The sequence below is a fragment of the Bufo gargarizans genome, chromosome 3, assembly GCF_014858855.1.
Source record: "Bufo gargarizans isolate SCDJY-AF-19 chromosome 3, ASM1485885v1, whole genome shotgun sequence".
Taxonomy (NCBI): Eukaryota; Metazoa; Chordata; class Amphibia; order Anura; family Bufonidae; genus Bufo; species Bufo gargarizans.
The window spans coordinates 576526621-576544919 of record NC_058082.1 but is presented as its reverse complement, the minus strand read 5'-3'; the positions used below and the strand labels follow the sequence as shown (position 1 = coordinate 576544919).

General features: G+C 42.1%; 1 protein-coding gene across 2 annotated transcripts in view; it reads right to left on the bottom strand.

Moving 5' to 3' along the window:
• The window catches only part of NCAM2 (neural cell adhesion molecule 2), a 440779-nt gene that overhangs the window by 98270 nt on the left and 324210 nt on the right, over positions 1 to 18299 (bottom strand). For both annotated transcript variants that reach the window (XM_044287571.1, XM_044287572.1), the window contains 2 exons: positions 17917 to 18036; positions 4817 to 4938 (listed from right to left, as the gene is read on the bottom strand). In XM_044287571.1, the coding sequence (XP_044143506.1) occupies positions 4817 to 4938; positions 17917 to 18036 (242 nt within the window). The remainder of the gene's footprint in view (positions 1 to 4816; positions 4939 to 17916; positions 18037 to 18299) is intronic.

Sequence of the window (18299 nt, the reverse complement as noted above, 5' to 3'; positions counted from 1 at the left end):
ACCAGCTTGTATGGTAAAAGCTGGCGGGCTAAGAGTTCCGACAAGCCAGCTGTCAGACACCGGCCAAGGGGGTGACTCTGTGACATTGGCTTCTTACGCTCAAACATGTCCTTGACAGACACCTGACTGTGGGCAGATGAGCAGGAACTGCTCAAGGCGAGAGGCGGAGTGGCGGGTGGTTGAGAGGGGGCAAGGAGGACAGCAGTGGTTGACGTGGCTGAAGATGCTGAACCAGGGGGAGGATGGTGGCTTTGAGTTTGTGTGCTGCTTGTACTCATGTGTTGATCCCATAGGCGTTTGTGATGTGAGATCATGTGCCTTCGCAAAGAGTTCCCACAACTCAGTTTCTTTTGGCACAGGTTGCAAATGGCATCGCTGTTATCAGAGGCAGACACACACAAAAAATACCACACTGCTGAGCTTTGCAATGACGGCATTCTGGTGGTGGCAACAGCATGCGTTGATTGGCGTACTGTCTGGCTGACCCCGGGTGCCGATACGTGCTGTCTGACTGTGCCACTAGCTCCTTGCGATGACCTCCCCCTGCTTCCAACTTGTCTCCTCCTCCTCTCTGTCTCCCCATCTGAACTTTCCCCCTGTTCTTCTTCTCTTCGAGCGGGCACCCACATGACATCCACAGACACATCGTCATCATCAACCGCTTCACTTGTATCTGACAACTCAGCAAAGGAAGCAGCAGCGGGTACAACATCATCATCATCACACCGTACGTCCATCTGTGTAATGCTGCATGACTGAGACATATCCCTGTTATCTACATCCTCTTGCAATAATGGTTGTGCATCACTTATTTCTTCCAACTGATGTGTAAAAAACTCCTCTGACAGATCAAGTGAAGCGGCTGTGGTGGCTGTGGTGGTAGTGGTGGTGGTGGCAGCGGGCGGGAGAGTGGTAACTTGAGAGGTGCCCGAAGCTGAGCTGGAGGAGGATGGTGCGTCAAGGTTCCGTGCGGAAGCTGTAGAAGATTGGGTGTCCTGTGTTAGCCAGTCAACTATGTCCTTTCGAGTTCAGGATACGTGGCCTCTGAACACTGGGCATTATTCTAGGGCCAAAGGGAATCACAGCACCACAACCACGACGGCCCCTGCGGGGTGGCCTGCCTCTGCCTGTCATTTTTTTTTAGATTAGTTAAGTTGTAATATGAGTGCAAGCTACGGTGACACCAGATATGAGTTGCGCTGAAGTGACACTATGGACTTGCAGCTGGGCCTTAAACACACAAACACGTGTGTACAACTGACTGATAGTTATTCACAGTCAAAATTGTTGTTTTTCTTTAAATGTAATCGACTGTGACACTATGGACTTGCAGGGCTGACTTGAGCCTGACACACGCTGGCAGGCAGGTAACTGCAATTTGATTACACAGGAAAAAAAAGAAAAAGCAGACTGATGTTCTAGCCCTAAAAAGGGCTTTTTGGGGTGCTGTCCTTACAGCAGAGATCAGATGAGTCTTTCAGGACTGTAGTGGACACTGAATACACTAGCCCAGCTATCGATTTCCTTATTAAATCAGCAGCAGCTACACTGTCCCTCCTCTCACTAAGAATGCAGCTTCCGAATGAATCTCAAATGGATGCTGTCCAGGAGGTGGGAGGGTCTGGGAGGGAGGGTCTGCTGCTGATTGGCTGGAATGTGTCTACTGACTGTGAGGTACAGGGTCAAAGTTTATTCAATGACGATGAATAGGTGTCAGACCGAACATTGCATATGTTCACCCGCCACGGCGAACGCGAACAAGCTATGTTTGCCGGGAACTGTTGGCTGGCGAATAGTTCGGGACATCTCTATTGATAATGTGTAATGTGTGATGCTCTAATTGATTTATCACAGAGGGTCGCAGTGATGGTCTGAATGTGAGAGCTTGCTGTGCTAAGAGGAAGTTAAAGAGCCAGAACAAAAAAAAGCAGGATACAATACATTAAAGGGGTTCTGCACCTTCATTTAACTGATGATCTATCCTCTGGATAGATCATCAGCTTCTGATCGGCGGGGGTCCGACACCCGGGACCCCCGCCGATCAGCTGTTTGAGAAGGCAGCGGCGCTCCAGCAGCGCCGCGGCCTTCTCACTGTTTACCGCCGGGCCGCCCGCCCACTGACTGTCACGACTTGTATCAACTAGAGTGGGCGCGGCTAAGCTCTGTTCACTTGAATGGAGCTTAGCCGCGCCCACTCTAGTTGATACAAGTCGTGACGTCAGTGGGCAGGCGGCCCGGCGGTAAACAGTGAGAAGACCGCGGCGCTGCTGGAGCGCCGCTGCCTTCTCAAACAGCTGATCGGCGATCCAGAGGATAGATCATCAGTTAAATAAAAGTGCAGAACCCCTTTAAGTGAATTATATCAAGAAAACCATCCACACATTTTATTACCGTCTAGTTTTACAGTATAGCAACATACTATTGTATTGTATTTTTACAGTCTCTGCTCTTTTAGGGCCGTAGCTGTAGAGAATGTAGAGGTTGCAGTCACACCGGAGACCTTCTGTTCCACTGTAACAGACAGTGGATGTGGATCCACTGTACCAACCAACCAGTTTGGCTTTGAGCTAGACCTAAGGGTGTTATCCTGGCAGTCCCCTGATTTTTTACCTTTTAGTTTCTGTATGCACAGGGGGGCCACCGGTCCACTACCTGGTGTAGCTAGTAATCAGGTCACTACATAGCCAGACAGACTGAAAAACATACATTCACAAGGACTAACAAGTTAAAATACTCCCTTGGAGAAGATAGTGTTCAGGTGTGCTAGCCCTTTACGGGCCAGGAAGCGTACACGAGAGTGCCCGATGAGAGAGAGAAAGAGAACTGGCAGCTAGGATAGAGTATCCAATGCCAAATACAGTACCCCAGCAGCTAGCCCTTTTACTGGAAAGCAAGCGGGGCAACAGAATGGTGAGTGATGCAGCATCTGTGTCGCCCCGGATGGAAGAACGGCAGCGGTTATGGAGCGCCACTGTGACACCCATAAGAAGATACAGGTGTTTTAAATGACGTACAGTATACTGTTGTGGAGCCCGAATTTCATCAGGTCAAAGGAGTTTCAAACTACATCTCTGCATTAATTACTAGCTGTCGCCTTTGCATGCATGTTTTGATCTTATATTTTGAATTACAGTTGTGCTTGTTTTTACAAAATATTTTGTTAAAATCTGAAAATAAATAAATATGTAAACATAAAAATATTCAAATAAACAAGGAAAATGTAAAAAAAGATAAAAATTCTAAAAATAAATATACTGTTGTCCAATAAGAATGGATCATAAAAATGTGCCCAAATAGCTAATTGCACAAAAAAGAAGAAAACTAAAATAAAGGAAAAGCTTTTAGCATGGGTTTTCCCCATTGTCACTGTTCAGGCATATGCACACATTACTACATCAAATTAAATTAAATTGTATTTTTTCGCCTATCAGTGCATGCACCAGGGATGCGGTCCCATGCATATACAGTAGGTAGCATTTCCATTTTGGCAGAGATATGAATTCATTTAAAATTGAATAAATAAAACTTTTTGACAAATGAATGAATTGTAAATTAGAACATTTCAAAATTAATGTTGCAAACCGATAATGAATTCATGTTTATCTAGTGTGTTATTCTAATCTCATCTAATTCACGAACCATATAAAATATGGCACTCCAGTCTCATTACAATTTAAAACAAAACAAAGTTAACTGCAGTGATTTTAATTTTAATTTATACTTTTCAAATTTCTTTATTCCATTCAAATTAATATACATTGGAGATCGTGTACAGAATATCAGGCAGAAGGATGACAATTTATGTAAGGTGAATTTCCCCTTTTTATCATCATAGTTTTAAATAAATAAAAGTAGATCACAGTACTGTTTTTCTAAAACAGATTTTGGACACATATTGTATAAGTACGTTTTTAATGGACTCCCTTTGTTTTCATCTTTCCTCGTAGAAACCCAGAATGGTTGCATTACTGCAAGTCATCGTAAAGCAATGTTTTTAATCGGTTCTTCCCCTTTAACTTCATGAAGTTATTTAGTGATGTTTATACCTGGCCACATTTCTGCAGTATGAGGAAACTGTACATGCATAAGGACCTTTAGGTGGGGCTAGGATGGGCCAGGAGAGTAGAAAACACTTAGTTTTGGAACAGAGGAGCTCAGCTCCATTGAAGACATTGCCAGGGCAATAAGTATTGCTACCATCACCTTTCCTTGTATCATATGGGCATCAGCCGAGTGCCATGTTCGGAGCTGGTTGACCTGGAGCTCGCCCATCTGTCTCATGACTTACACTGACTTTTACTTTATCTTTGTATATCTTTGTGTATATTTATATATATATCTTTTATCATTGTTTAGTAAACTCATTATGCACCTACGTCATGTTGTCTTTTTTTTCACTGACTTCTGATCTCACTATAATACAGTTATTATTTATCCTGTGATTGCGAAATCACATACGTACATTGCTCATGTCCCTGCTCAATAAAGTAACTCCTCCAATGTAAACCATTGCATCAATCCTGTGGCATACATAGGAAAAGGTTAGGATGTAGGGGTACTGTGCTAGAGGGGTAGATGTTATAACAGTAGCGAACTATTTGGGCTAAAAAGACAATGGCATAGAAAGGGGAAGGATCCACTAACATGGGGTAGAGTTTGGGCATGTTGTTGTATCATGAAAATGGAAATCGGACTACAGTAAAGATATATTGAGAAATTAATTAGTGCAAAGTTTTAATCCAGTTTACAGTAGGTATTCAGTGGTGGACATTATATTTAATATTGTTCTGATAAATAAAAAAGTCATTGTACTCACACTTCTGTATTTAACAACATAATTTAAAATTGGGGCACCCCCGTCATCTTGCTTTTTTATGCTTAGCTTGAAGCTCTTGCCTGCACCTGGCTGTCCATGAATAGATGGTGGACCTGGTTCACCTAAAATAAAATACACAAATATATCAGTTTGTATAATTATATCTTTAATGATGACATCTTCTCATTAATAACTTCATCGAGCGAAACCACTTTATTTTTGCTCTTAGCATGTTGATAAGCCATATGTTGGCACAGCAGTACATTTTTGCAGAGCCACTTGGTGTCTGCCATAAAGAGATCCATGGCCAACATCTATCAAAAAGTGTTTTTTTTTTGTGTAGGACTGATTTTCTTCTGTAACTTTTTTATAACACCTAATTGTTGTCCTATGCAGGGGCGGATTGGCCACTAGACCTTACAGGGAAATGTCCCAGTGGGCCGATGCCCAAGAAGCCGCCTGAGCCCTCCTCACAGCTGGCCACTGGAAGTTTTTGGGGATGTAGTTGTGCTGATGGGGGCAGTATTTTGTGAGGGACTGAGGTATTTGGCTCTGTTGGGGTGGTATAAATGTGCTACAATATGGTATTGATGGCCCCGCCTTCCATCAATTTGGATCCGACTACAAAATGGGGCCGACTTTTAGTATTTTTTCCGGGGCGAACTTTTAGTATTTTTTCCAGGGCCACTTTAAGTTCCCAATCCACCACTGGTCCTATGCCATTTATTTTTGAAAGGGTTTAGGTATTGCTTTAGTATTTTGGTTTATATTCTATGTCAATCAGCTGGGGGCATGCAGATGCAACATTTTTTTTATATTCTTGAAATATTGTTTGGTTATGAAACATCTGTACATAACCATGGCCACTTGGCTGACATGAATCACAAGTGGTGCAAATAATTAAGAGGTTGGCCCATCTGCAAACATTGGTGGCATAGTAACATAGTTTATAAGGCTGAAAAAAGACATACATCCATCCAGTTTCAGCCTCTTATCCTGCAAGTTGATCAAGAGGAAGGCAAAAAACTCCTGTGAGGTAGAAGCCAATTTTCCTCACTTTAGGGGAAAAAAATTCCTTCCTGACTCAGGCAATCAGAATAACTCCCTGGATCAACAACCCATCTCTAGTAGCTATAGCCTGTAATATTATTACACTCCAGGAATACATCCAGGCCCCTCTTGAACTCTTTTAGTGAACTTACCATCACCACCTTCTCAGTCAGAGAGTTCCATAGTCTCACTGCTCTTACCGTAAAGAATCCTCTTCCATGTTTGTGTACAAACCTTCTTTCCTCCAGACGCAGAGGATGTCCCCTTGTCATAAATAGATGATGGGATAAATAGATGATGGGAGAGATCTCTGTACTGACCCCTGATATATTTATACATAGTTATTAGATCTCCCCTCAGTCGCCTTTTTTCTAAAGTGAATAACCCTAATTTTGATAATCTTTCTGGGTACTGTAGTCCACCCATTCCAGTTATTACTTTAGTTGCCCTCCTCTGAACCCTCTCCAGCTCTGCTATGTCTGCCTTGTTCACAGGAGCCCAGAACTGTACACAGTACTCCATGTGTGGTCTGACTAGTGATTTGTAAAGTGGTAGGACTATGTTCTCATCACGGGCATCTATGCCCCTTTAGATGCAACCCATTATCTTATTGGCCTTGGCAGCAGCTGCCTGAACACTGGTTTCTACAGCTTAGTTTACAGTTCACTAAAATTCCTCGGTCCTTTTCCATGTCAGTGTTACCCAATGTCTTATAATTTAGTATGTACTGGTGACTGTGCATTATTCCTTCCCACGTGCATAACCATACATTTGTCAGTGTTAAACCTCATCTGCCACTTTTCTGCCCAAGCATCCAATCTATCCAGATCCGTCTGCAGCCATTCACTGTCCTCCTCCATGTTAATTACTTTACACGGTTTAGTGTCATCTGCAAAAATTATATTTTACTGTGCAAGCCTTCTATAAGATCATTAATACATATATTGAAGAGAATAGGGCCCAATACTGACCTCTGTGGTACCCCACTAGTGACAGTGACCCAATCTGAGTGTGTACCGTTAATAACCACACTCTGTTTTCTATCACTGAGCCAGTTACTTACCCACATACAGACATTTTCTCTCAGTCCAAGCATTCTCATTTTATATACTAACTTTTTATGTGGTACAGAGTCAAATGCTTTGGAGAAGTCCAGATATACAACATCCATTGATTTGCCGCTGTCAAGTCTAGAACTTACCTCCTCATAGAAACTGATGAAATTAGTTTGACATGACCAAAACTTACCAGCCTACAGTTTCTGAGCACTGTTTTTGGACCCTTTTTGAATATTGGCACCACATTGGCTATGTGCCAATCCTGTGGAACACTCCCTGTAATTATAGAGTCCTTAAATATCAGAAATAAGGGTCTGGCTATGACATTACTTAATTCTCTTAGGATACGAGAGTGTTTGCCATCTGGTCCCAGCTATTTGTCTATTTTACTCTTTTTAAGATGCCGCTGTACTTCTTCCTATTTCAGACAGGGCACATTTAATGGGGAAATTACTTTTACATTCTGCATTTCATCTGACAGTTTATTTTCTTCAGTGAATACAGTGGAGAAAATTTTTTTTTTATAGCTTTGCTTTCTCCTCATCGCTCTCTGCAACTCGCCCACTCATTACTCTGTAAAGGGCCGACACCTTCAGATTTATACTTTTTACCATTTATATATCATGAGCAGTCTATTTATATATCATGAGCAGTCCACTCTCACGTTACAGGCTTCGTTCTAGAGATAGGTGCGGGTCCCAGAGGTGGAATCCACACCTATCAGACACTGGTGGCATATTCTATCAATATGCCACCAGCATTTTAATGCAGTGCTCCTCGACTCCAGTCCTCAGGGCCCACCTGCCGGTTATGATTTAAGAATATCCCACATAATAAAGACCTGTGATTAAGTCCTGATGTAGTAACACTAATTATATCACCTGCTCAATATTAAGGAGATCCTGAAAACATGACTGGCAGGTGGGCCCTGAGGACTGGAGTTGAGGAGCTCTGTTTTAATGTCCTTATTTTCATCACAAATGGTCCATGAAACTTAAGACATGTGGTCTAATGTATTTTGATGAACCCACTGTTATTCTAATATGTTGAAAATAATAAAGAAATACGGTAATAGTTTCTATATGTCAGATTAGGGCATATGGATATCATAGGGGTGTCCCACTTCGAACATCCTATATATTAGCCAGGGCGGAAGCCCGCTCTATGGTCGGCCATACATTTGAATGAGCAGCACACAAAACTACACTACTCCTGCAGTGGCCACTACAATGGAAAATATATGGATAGTCTTCAGATATCGATACCAGTAAACATTTTTTAGCTAAAACTGCCGCCATAAAATCAGATCACTGTATATCTTGGTGTGTATGTATTTGTGCATCACAAAGCAGTGATATGTGCTCAGTACAGTAGCAATATAGAAGTGTGTATTATAGCAGTACTATGTACAGTATGTGTGTGGTATAATATATGTGTGCGGTATATCAATAGAATGCAAGTGTGTGGTATATTTATGTTTGCAATTAGTGTTGAATAAAGCGAAGCATCTGAAGCGGAGTCGGGTGCGAGGTTAGGAAAAAGAAGACTCAACATGAATACCAATGCCCTTGTGCTTCATGGTAATGAATCAGTTTTTCCTAAAATGTCAGCTACACGTGTTACAAAGTGAAAGTAAGAAGCCAGGGATTGTGAGATCACCCATAATGCCTTGCAGACAGCCAATCCCATGATAGCCATCCCTTGTGATGTCACAGCCCTATAAAACCCTCATCCCGCATTGTGTCCGCCATTTTCCTGTGTGCTGAGCATAAGGAGAGACGTGGCAAGCACTCCCGTGTTAGGGACAGCATTGCTGCAATAATCCAGCGGACATGTTTGATCCATCCACCATGTTCGGTCATCTGGTCGTAACCTTAATTATTACCAAAATACCACTAGATTTAAAGTAGGGAGGGATCCCGGACCTTATGAAGGGATCCACATGAGATTATGGTAATCCCTGTTGTGGATCCCTCAATTTTATTGCTTTGAGGAAGGTTTTCCCACCTCAATTAGTGTTGAGCGCAAATATTCAAATTCCGAATATTTATCGCAAATATCTCAACTTCAAAAATTTGCGAATATTTGGAATATAGTGCTATATATTCCTTTTTATTCGTCATTTTTTTTAATTCGAAAAATCGGCAATGTAATGATCGCGTAATATGCGAATATTACGCAATCAATACAGGCGTGGGTCTAAATTCGATATAGTGCTATATATTAGTTTTTTAGAATAGTCGTCATTTTTTTCCCATCTGAAGATATGATTCCTCCCTGCTTAAGTTGCTTGTCAGATGGAAAAAAAAATGCAGAATATAAAAAAATATGAATATATAGCACTATATCGAATATAGTGGTATATATTCCTTTTTGACCCATGCCTGTATTCATCTCAGAATATTAGCATATTACGCGATCATTACATTGCTGATTTTTCTAGCAAAACCAGTATATTCTACAAAATATTCACGAAATATTGCGAATTCGAATATGACCGCTGCCGCTCATCACTAACCTCAATTCTATGTACCATCTCAGCTACGATCACACAGGAGGACAGGGGCTGCTGCATACACGTTCCAGCTCCCGTGATCCCCGCCAGGGGGAGCCGAAGCACACCCAGATTACCACAGCCTCTAAAGGGTTAAAAGTCTGCAACCAGCCTTACCAGCGGTCACAGACACCCGGCGGCCATGGAGCCCGCTGCACATGCCAGACCGCGCCGTAAATTTACTGTTTGGCAGTGGGGAAAGGGTTAACCTCTAAGCCTTTACACAGAGATCGGGCCAACAAATGAGAAGACTATGCTTAGACAGAGAGGCCTGGGTAGACCTGAGTTATAGAGATTTGTGACAAATTAATTTGGAACAAATAAAATTTCTTAGCGAACTTTGGCAAATCGGCGGATTCAAACTTTTCAAAACTTTGCTCATCTCCATTTGTAATATATCACCACTATGTTCGGCATGTATTATTGGTGATCAAAATGTCATCTGTAGTCCTATCTATTATAATCGGAATACACTATAACAGTTTTTTACTGTACAATGGCATTTTACTTCAAAATGTTTCCTCCTAGACATTCCACCATCAATTGCGAGTGGTATTATTGCAAAGTTGAAGTGTTCTGGAAAAACACACTCTATAATCTTGTAGAAAGCCTTCCCAGAGGTGTCGTAGATGCTCAATTACAAAGGGCGGGGGGGAGGGCAACGCCATATTAATGCCTACAGATTTAGACTGAGATGTCCTAAAACCTCCTGTAGGTGTAATGTGTAGGTGCTTCACTATTTTTATCCATGCATGTAGTATATAGTGTTGGGCGCGAATATTCAAATCGCTAATTTTAATCATGTACATCGCCACTTCGAGAATTTGCGAAGATTTAGAATATAGTGCTATATATTCGTATTCACGGATATTCAAGATTATTTTTTTTTCATCAGTAACCGCTCTTCTTGCTTGTGGGCCAATGAGAAGGCTGCAATATCTTAGCAACATCCCTAGCAACCAATAGGAAAGTTGCCTACCCCTTACTATATAAGAGCCTCCCCAGCAGCCATTTTCTGTCGTTTTTTGCAGTTCTGAGAGAGAGCAGTGACATTGCTGTGCTCTGTGCTTTACTACATTACATTAGATAGTTAGTTAGCTTATATATATATAATACAGATAGTGGGAGATAGTCAGTGTAGGTTAGATAGTGATATAGTGCAGCTGATAGGTTCTGCTGTCCATACATACATGATACAGACATAGTGCTGTGATGTCACAATTCACAACAATACTTAGTGCACCAATCAGTAATATGTAGTCAGACCTGCTAAAATGTGAAGTTGCACGTATTGCGCAAAAATATGCGCATCATTAATTGTCGATTTGCGCGTTCACAAATATATTGGACACTCTATCTGCATATAAAGCTATTGTAATGTTCTGCTGTGCCAACCATTTTCTCCAGTCTCAGGAAACTTCTAGCAGCTTGAAAAATTTAGCAACAGTGACCCAAGGACTTGTCTGGTCTGTTCCACTCAGTGGGATCGCATGGTGAGCTGGAATGTAATCTGTTTATTGACCATTGGCATTGCGGACCGTACCACGGACACTGAGTCATTCTGCTCGTGTGCATGAGCCCTTACCCTGTCGACTGTCAGGCTTATACCGAATACATAACTGTGATAGAATAGGACCTGTCAGCGAGCCAAACCTTTGTAAAAGGGAATCGGTGACCTCCCTATCCAGCTGTTTGCATATGCACATAGATGGGGTTCATCTGATGCTCTATTTTTTCCTTTGTCGATTGAAGTCTGTGTTCTTGAGTTATGATACCGTACATTTTCTTACTATAATATAATATAATATATTCATTCCCGAATGCCCTTAAGCGGGAGATGAGCAAAACCCTTGTGATAAACGTGTAGGTTTATTGTCCGATTTTTTTATATATCCTATGCTTTTCAAAATTTAAAAGGATTATTCCCAATTTTTTCCAGTAGTATAAATAGAGGGCTGAGCTGCAGTACAAGACACGCCACATGTACCACAGTGCCTTTTTTTTATGCCTCTCCCCCTTCATGTGATTAAAGGGACTCTGTCACCAGTTTCTAACCCCCACTTTTAAAAATATTGTTCTGTCCATGGAGCCCTTGTGATTACTAAGGTGTTGTTATAAGCTAAATCCGCAGGCTCGTTTTGATAAAAAAAAACGTTTTATCTAACCTGTCAGTCATGTAGTTAAGGTGCCCAGGGCGTTTCTCCTGGTCTGAAGATGCCGCCCGCCGCCGCCGCCGTTGGTGCCCAGCTCCTCCTCCGCTCTCGTCAGCGCCGCCTGAAAATCAAGAAATACGCCTCCGGCTCTCCCTCACTCCCCCCTCCTTCTTTTCCAAGATCCCGCGTGTGCGGCAGTGTTCGCGTTATCGGGAGGTTGAGCGAAGTGCTCGCGCATGCGCACTTCGCTCAATGAGGCTGAACCGAAAAGTCCGCACGGGCGCATCAGGCACAGGCCTGTGCGCACGCGCGGGATCTTAGAAAAGAAGGAGGGGGGAGTGAGGGAGAGCCGGAGGCGTATTTCTTGATCTTCAGGCGGCGCTGACGAGAGCGGAGGAGGAGCTGGGCACCAACGGCGGCGGCGGCGGGCGGCATCTTCAGACCATGAGAAACGCCCTGGGCACCTTAACTACATGACTGACAGGTTAGATAAAACATTTTTTTATCAAAACGAGTCAGCAGATTTAGCTTATAACACCACAATAGGAATCACAAGGGCTCCATGCACAGAACCATATTTTTAAAAGAGGGGGTTAGAAACTGGTGACAGAGTCCCTTTAAGCACTTTAAACAGTGATAATGTTGGAAATATTCCTACTGGGGCAATGCTGTGCTCCCTGGTGCAATTATGTTGTGGGCACTTACCGGATCATATGCTGTACATTCAGCATCTGATCCTAGCCCGGTTACAACCCACCATGTACATGGGTTGCACCTGCAAAGTCAGGCAGCCTTGGGCACTGTGAAAAGTCAGTGCCTGAGGCTGCGCAGGCACAACCCGCATACATTGCAGGTTATAACTAGTATAGGATCATGTGCACATTGTCCAGGAAATGCCCCCAATGTAATTACACCGGGGACGGCAGCGCTGGCCCAGTAGGAATATTTTAAACATTATCACTGTTAAAGTGCTTATTCACACAAGACCATTAAAAAATACCAAATAAAAAAGTGGATAACCCCTTTAATAAACACTGAAGACGAGAGGGAGTCTGGCCCCTAATGGGTAGTTGTATAACAGGCAAGTAGGTCGGTGTCTGATCAATAATAAATAGACTTTCCATTATTTCTTCTCCAAAAACTTGAAGGATTTGTATAAGATAAGAAAAATAGGTTGGTTTTTCCCAGAAAACACACCACAGTGTTACATGGGTTGTGTCTGGCACTGCAGCTCAGCCCCATTTTTACTACTGGAAATAAACTGCAGTATCAGAAATAACCCATGGAGCAGAGGGGCGCTATTTCCGTAAAAACATCCTAACTCTTTTATCTGGCTTCATTGGACCCATGGAATGTGAAAATAATGTCTCCTCTTCAGGTATAATAGGTTTACATTCAAGCAGATGAGGAAACCTATGGAGCATGTCCTTGACTGCAAGGTTAAGCTATAAATGTTATATTTATGGTGAAACAATTCCAAACTGACTTTTAATAAAAATTTTAACAGATACAGTTTCAAAAGTTAGGGAGAAGCAAGGACATGTTACACTGCTAAATGCTGTAATTGAATTAATCCTGTTATTGCAAAACTCTGTCTAGTTTTCTGTTCCGTAAGTTTGAATTATTGGCTCCATTGTAATTGTCCAGAAAGCTTTACGTTAGACAATGGCATGGAGGTGATTGTGCTGTGTACAGCAGACGGACTGTAATTAGTCGCACTGTCTCTGCGCTCTTTAAATTACATAGTGACCAGCTGGCACAAAAACCTACAAAATGCTGCTTTGTAGTTTTTATTTTTCTCAGCAGTTATTAAACAATTCTACATCAATAGTGAAAACATAGACTTCAAAGAAGTACAGTTAAAGGGGTTGTCCGAGTTATAAAAAAGAAATATATAGCACTGTAATTCTGATCGGCAGCAATAAGCTAAGCAAGTTTTAGGCAAAAAAATATATATTTCCTAATTTCCCTGGTTCTCTTCTGGCCCTTTGCTTACCTGCAATAACAAAAATCTCTGCCCCTCCCCTGCTCTACAAAGGGAGTGAATATAAGTTCTGCCCTGAGTGACATGTCTGCATGTTGTATGTGTAGTACTACAAGTCCCAGCTGTACAATGACACTGCTGATACACACAGGATCTTACCCCCACCTTTTCTTGTACAATGCTCTGGAGAACGCCTCTGTCAGCTCCTGTGCCCAGCATTTGTCTCCTCACTGCCTGCAGCTACTCAGTAAAGCCTTCAGCCCTGAGTCTGTGCCGCTGAAGGGGTTGATGTTTTCCCTCAAGAATCCAGAGAGCAATAAGCAGCAGCTGGCAGTGCAGGGGGCGGGGCCAGCACAGTGACGTCTGGTGTACAGACACATATCTGCTCTCTCAGGATTGTGCACGAAACATCATCTGAGCAGGGACAGAGTCTGACATCACAGGTCATGTGAAATCTGAGAAAGCAGCAACTGGAGATAAAGCTTTAACTGCCACCAGTAATATGTTCTGTTAGAAGCTGTGGCGGTTACAGGGAGACAGCTGTAACAGCCTCTCCCTCGCTGCTTTGATTTACTTGGTCAGGTACTGGCAAAGCAGTGAGGGAGGGTCTGGCCACAGAAAGGAGAGGAGCTCCGGTGCAACAAGAAGAATGGCGATGCCCTCATTGCACCAAAGGTCTGATTTGTATATTAAGAAAATGTACAGTATCATAACTTAAGAACACAGCCTTCAATCGGCAAAGGAAAAAAATAGAGCATTTTAATCAGATGTACCCCAGCTATGTGCATATGCAAACAGCTGGATAAGGAGGTCGCTGGTTCCCTTTTACAATGGTTTGGCTGACTGACAGGTGTCCTATTCTATCACAGTTATGTATTAGGTTTAAGCCTGACAGTCGACAGGGTAAGGCTCATGCACACGAGCGTAATGACACAGTGCGCATGTTACGGGCTGCAAATAGCGGTCCGCAATGCACGTGCACTGGCTATGTGCACACCGGTGTCTTCAGGCATTGGTGTGACATGGTCAATAAACAGATTACATTCCAGCTCACCATACGATCCCACTGAGTGGAACAGACCAGACAGGTCCTTGGTGCAAACACAGAAAAGACCTAAGGTTATGAGTAAGAACTGCTTAGTTCGAAACATGTTAACCGGGCGGTGGAGGGAGTTGATGTCTGTACAGCTGTATTTTAACCAAAGACAAATAAAGATAACGGCAACATATACAACCCTGGATGCTGGAACTTCTTTTCTGTGTTGGTGTGACATGATATTTGCTCAGGAACATTGAACTTTGGGTAAGTTGATGAGTGAGGACTTATCTTGATTTCTTCATGTTTAGTTTTGCCCATCTTTTAGATTATACATGTAGAAAAAGATTTCTAGAAACAGCTGGTGGCAAACTCTCCTTTTAAAGAGGAACTTTCATGGGTCCAGATATTATAAATTAAATATCAGGATATGTAGGGGATAGTGCAGGGATCTAACGGCACTTATTATTTTTCCTGGGTGCCGCTCGGTTCTCCCGCTGTGGCCTTTGTTGTATTCTCCCGCCTGGTATGCTAATTATAGCATTGGAGCAATGAGGAGGAAACTGAGGGCCAGGTTTATCATTACACTTACATCTTACTCCACTTTTACATTTGTCTAAAGTCACTATTGGCTAAGTCAGATTTATTAATAGTCCTTTAATACTGTGATAAATGTGGTTTGACGGTACCAGTTTATCCTTCAATAAGCGGCTTTACAAAAGTCGCAAGTCTTTACGAAAAAGTCACATGTTCTATTCAAAAGTCGCATAAGATAAGCATGGACCTCACTGGAGTGAAATTGCACAATTTTTGGAGTAATTTTTTGCGACTTTCTAAATTATCTAGAGATTCATTTACATAAGAAAACACTAACTTTCACAAAATTGGCGAGCATTGCGCAGAGCCAATAAAATTCGCAAGTTTTTGTGCAGTTTTAGCAATTGCACAAAAATGTGTGACTTTTTCTCTCCATTATTTTGACTTGAGCTAATGATAAATCTGTCCCTGAGTCTTTCTCCTTGGCTGTAGCGCTGTCCAATCGCAGCAGAGAGCATCACAGCCAGGGAGCAAAAAAAACTGGACTCCTATTATCTATGACATACAATAGACAAGCACACAAAGAAGGCATATAGCCAAAAACCAGGTATGTGGAAGCCAACAATCTATTCATGAGACAGATAACAGTCAGCATACCTTACAATGGCAGCCTTGTGCACTATGAGACATTCCAAACCAGCTCTCATCTGACTGAGAGCCAGTAAGCCTCAAAGTTGCTTTACATCTGTTGGATGGCTTGGGTGGACCTGCGCACCTAGATCAAAATCATTAGGGTGACAAAAAGTTTGAATGCTGTATCCAAACCATTTTGACGGGGTTTCAATCAATTTCTAACCTTTGTTTGTGAACCAGGCACCCTCTCTTCTTCAGAGCAGGGGGTGCCTGGGGTTCTCCCATTGATTTTCATTGTATTAAATTGTACTCGAGCACCCGCAGCATTCGGCCGAGCACTCGGATGTGCCGAGCATAGCGATGCTCGAGCCGAACAGCAGTTCGGCTAAGCATGCTCGCTCAAAACTAGTGGCAAGCGCTCATGCACTAGGGACAGTGTTGCTGAAAACAATTAATAGAAGAATATTGGGAGACTGCAGGGAGTGTGCTGGGAGAGTGCAGGGAAAGTGCAGGGCGAGTTATTTATTCATTCAAACATTTACTTATTCCTACATCAGGCATAAACTAAGATATATAATTAAATATCAATGAAATGGAAGCCATTATTAATCCAGTGCCAGCGTGCCAACCAATACCATCCAGTCTGCACACCTTAGGGGGGCTGGTCTTAATGATGACCACCCTCATATTTTGCTAGTTTTACTTCTTCCAAATCATCCTTGAAAGTTTCCATAGAAAAGTCAGCAAAATGCAGAGAGAGGAGCAGCTGGTTGTCCCTGATGACACATTTTCAGTAATATTAGATGATGTGGAAAAGGAAGAAAAGCAGATGGCAGAAGGGCTCCTACCTGTAGGGAGGGAGAGCACTGGGGTTGGAGATGTGGGTATGCCAGAGCTAATTAATATTCTGTTTACTGTCAAATAACATGCAGGAGATTTCAGACCAGAACAGCAATAATATGCATATTGACACCCCCCCCCCCCCCCCAAACACACCTAATTAGCCAAACCCCATACTAGCAACAGCCCCTGTTTAATGGTGCTGCGCAGCCATTAACAATGAAGAAGGACTATACAGTGCAGTCTTCATTATTAAATGAAAGGCTAATTGGCCTTGCGGTTATTCACAGCAGCACGCCCACTTTGTGTGGCTGTACCCTAAGGCAGAGTAGCCTGGGTATAACTGATTTATAGGGATTTGTGACAAATTAATTCGCAACAAATCAAATTTCTTGGCAAAGTTGCCGAATAAAATTTTTCAAAACTTCGCTCATCTCTATTTATTTTTGTGCCAAGATTGGTGAGAAAAAAATGAAGTTTTAATATATGCAAATGAGCCTCTAGGAGTAATGGGGGCGTTGCTGTTACACCTAAAGGCTCAGCACCCTCTGCAACTGTTAATCTCTCTACACTTTGATTGACAGGGCCAGACACAATAATGTTTTCAATGTCTGGCCCTGTCAATCAAAGTGGAGAAGGCTTGGCAGTTGAAGAGAGAGCCAAGCCTCTAGGTGTCATGGCAACAGCCCCGTTTCTCCTAAAGGCTCATTTGCATATATCAAAACATCATTTTTCTCCGCAATGCAGTGACATATGAGCATGAGTTCAACACAGATGCCTTCATTTGCCAAAAGCTCATGCAACGGGACAGCCAGTTTCATAGGTACAAATCTGCTGACAGATGTCCTTTAACATTTAGTTGCTATTTGAAATCCATTCACTAATGTTGAAGAGAGGGCCAGGCACAGAGTAATATTTCCAACAACAACAAAAAATGATCCGTAAGCAATAAAGCATCACAGCTACTGAAGAAATCATAATAACTAAAAAGTATATATTGCTGATGTATCATGCAGCATGCAATTCTAGCACTCCAAATGGTTCATGATTTGTAATACGGTACAATCAGAGAGACAATTATTATTATCAAAAAGGTGAATCTTAGAATTTAACATATTTTTATTATCTATTGATTTATTTAGTTGTTTACGCATTTTCGCATTTTTCTGTTTAATTACTTGACCGCATAAAAGAAAACTGCATCACTACAGTGCATAGGACTCAACAGAAATAATAATTCATGTCATCTACTTACGAACAGGAAGGGTCTGAAAAATTTCTATTTTGCTGTATTCTCCTTGTCCTTTGCCATTGACGGCTGCAACCTTGACTTCATATGTTGTGTTGGCTTCTAAATTGTCCAGAACAACAGTCGCTGCAGGAAAGAAAAAAAAAATTATAGCAATAATTGTAATAGCAGCAAAATACATAACAGTAATTCACAAGCCGTCTTATAATTATCACATTCAAATGATGTTGAATCTACTTGTCCTACATTTTCATAGCATAGAAAGAATTTTATTATGCTACTCTTACAGCAAATCAGTGACACGACCTTGATTTCTTTCCACTGAAATATCTATAAGGCACATTAGTCTTTTGGAAGACATTTTATTGTAAATAGATAGCCCTGCCTAG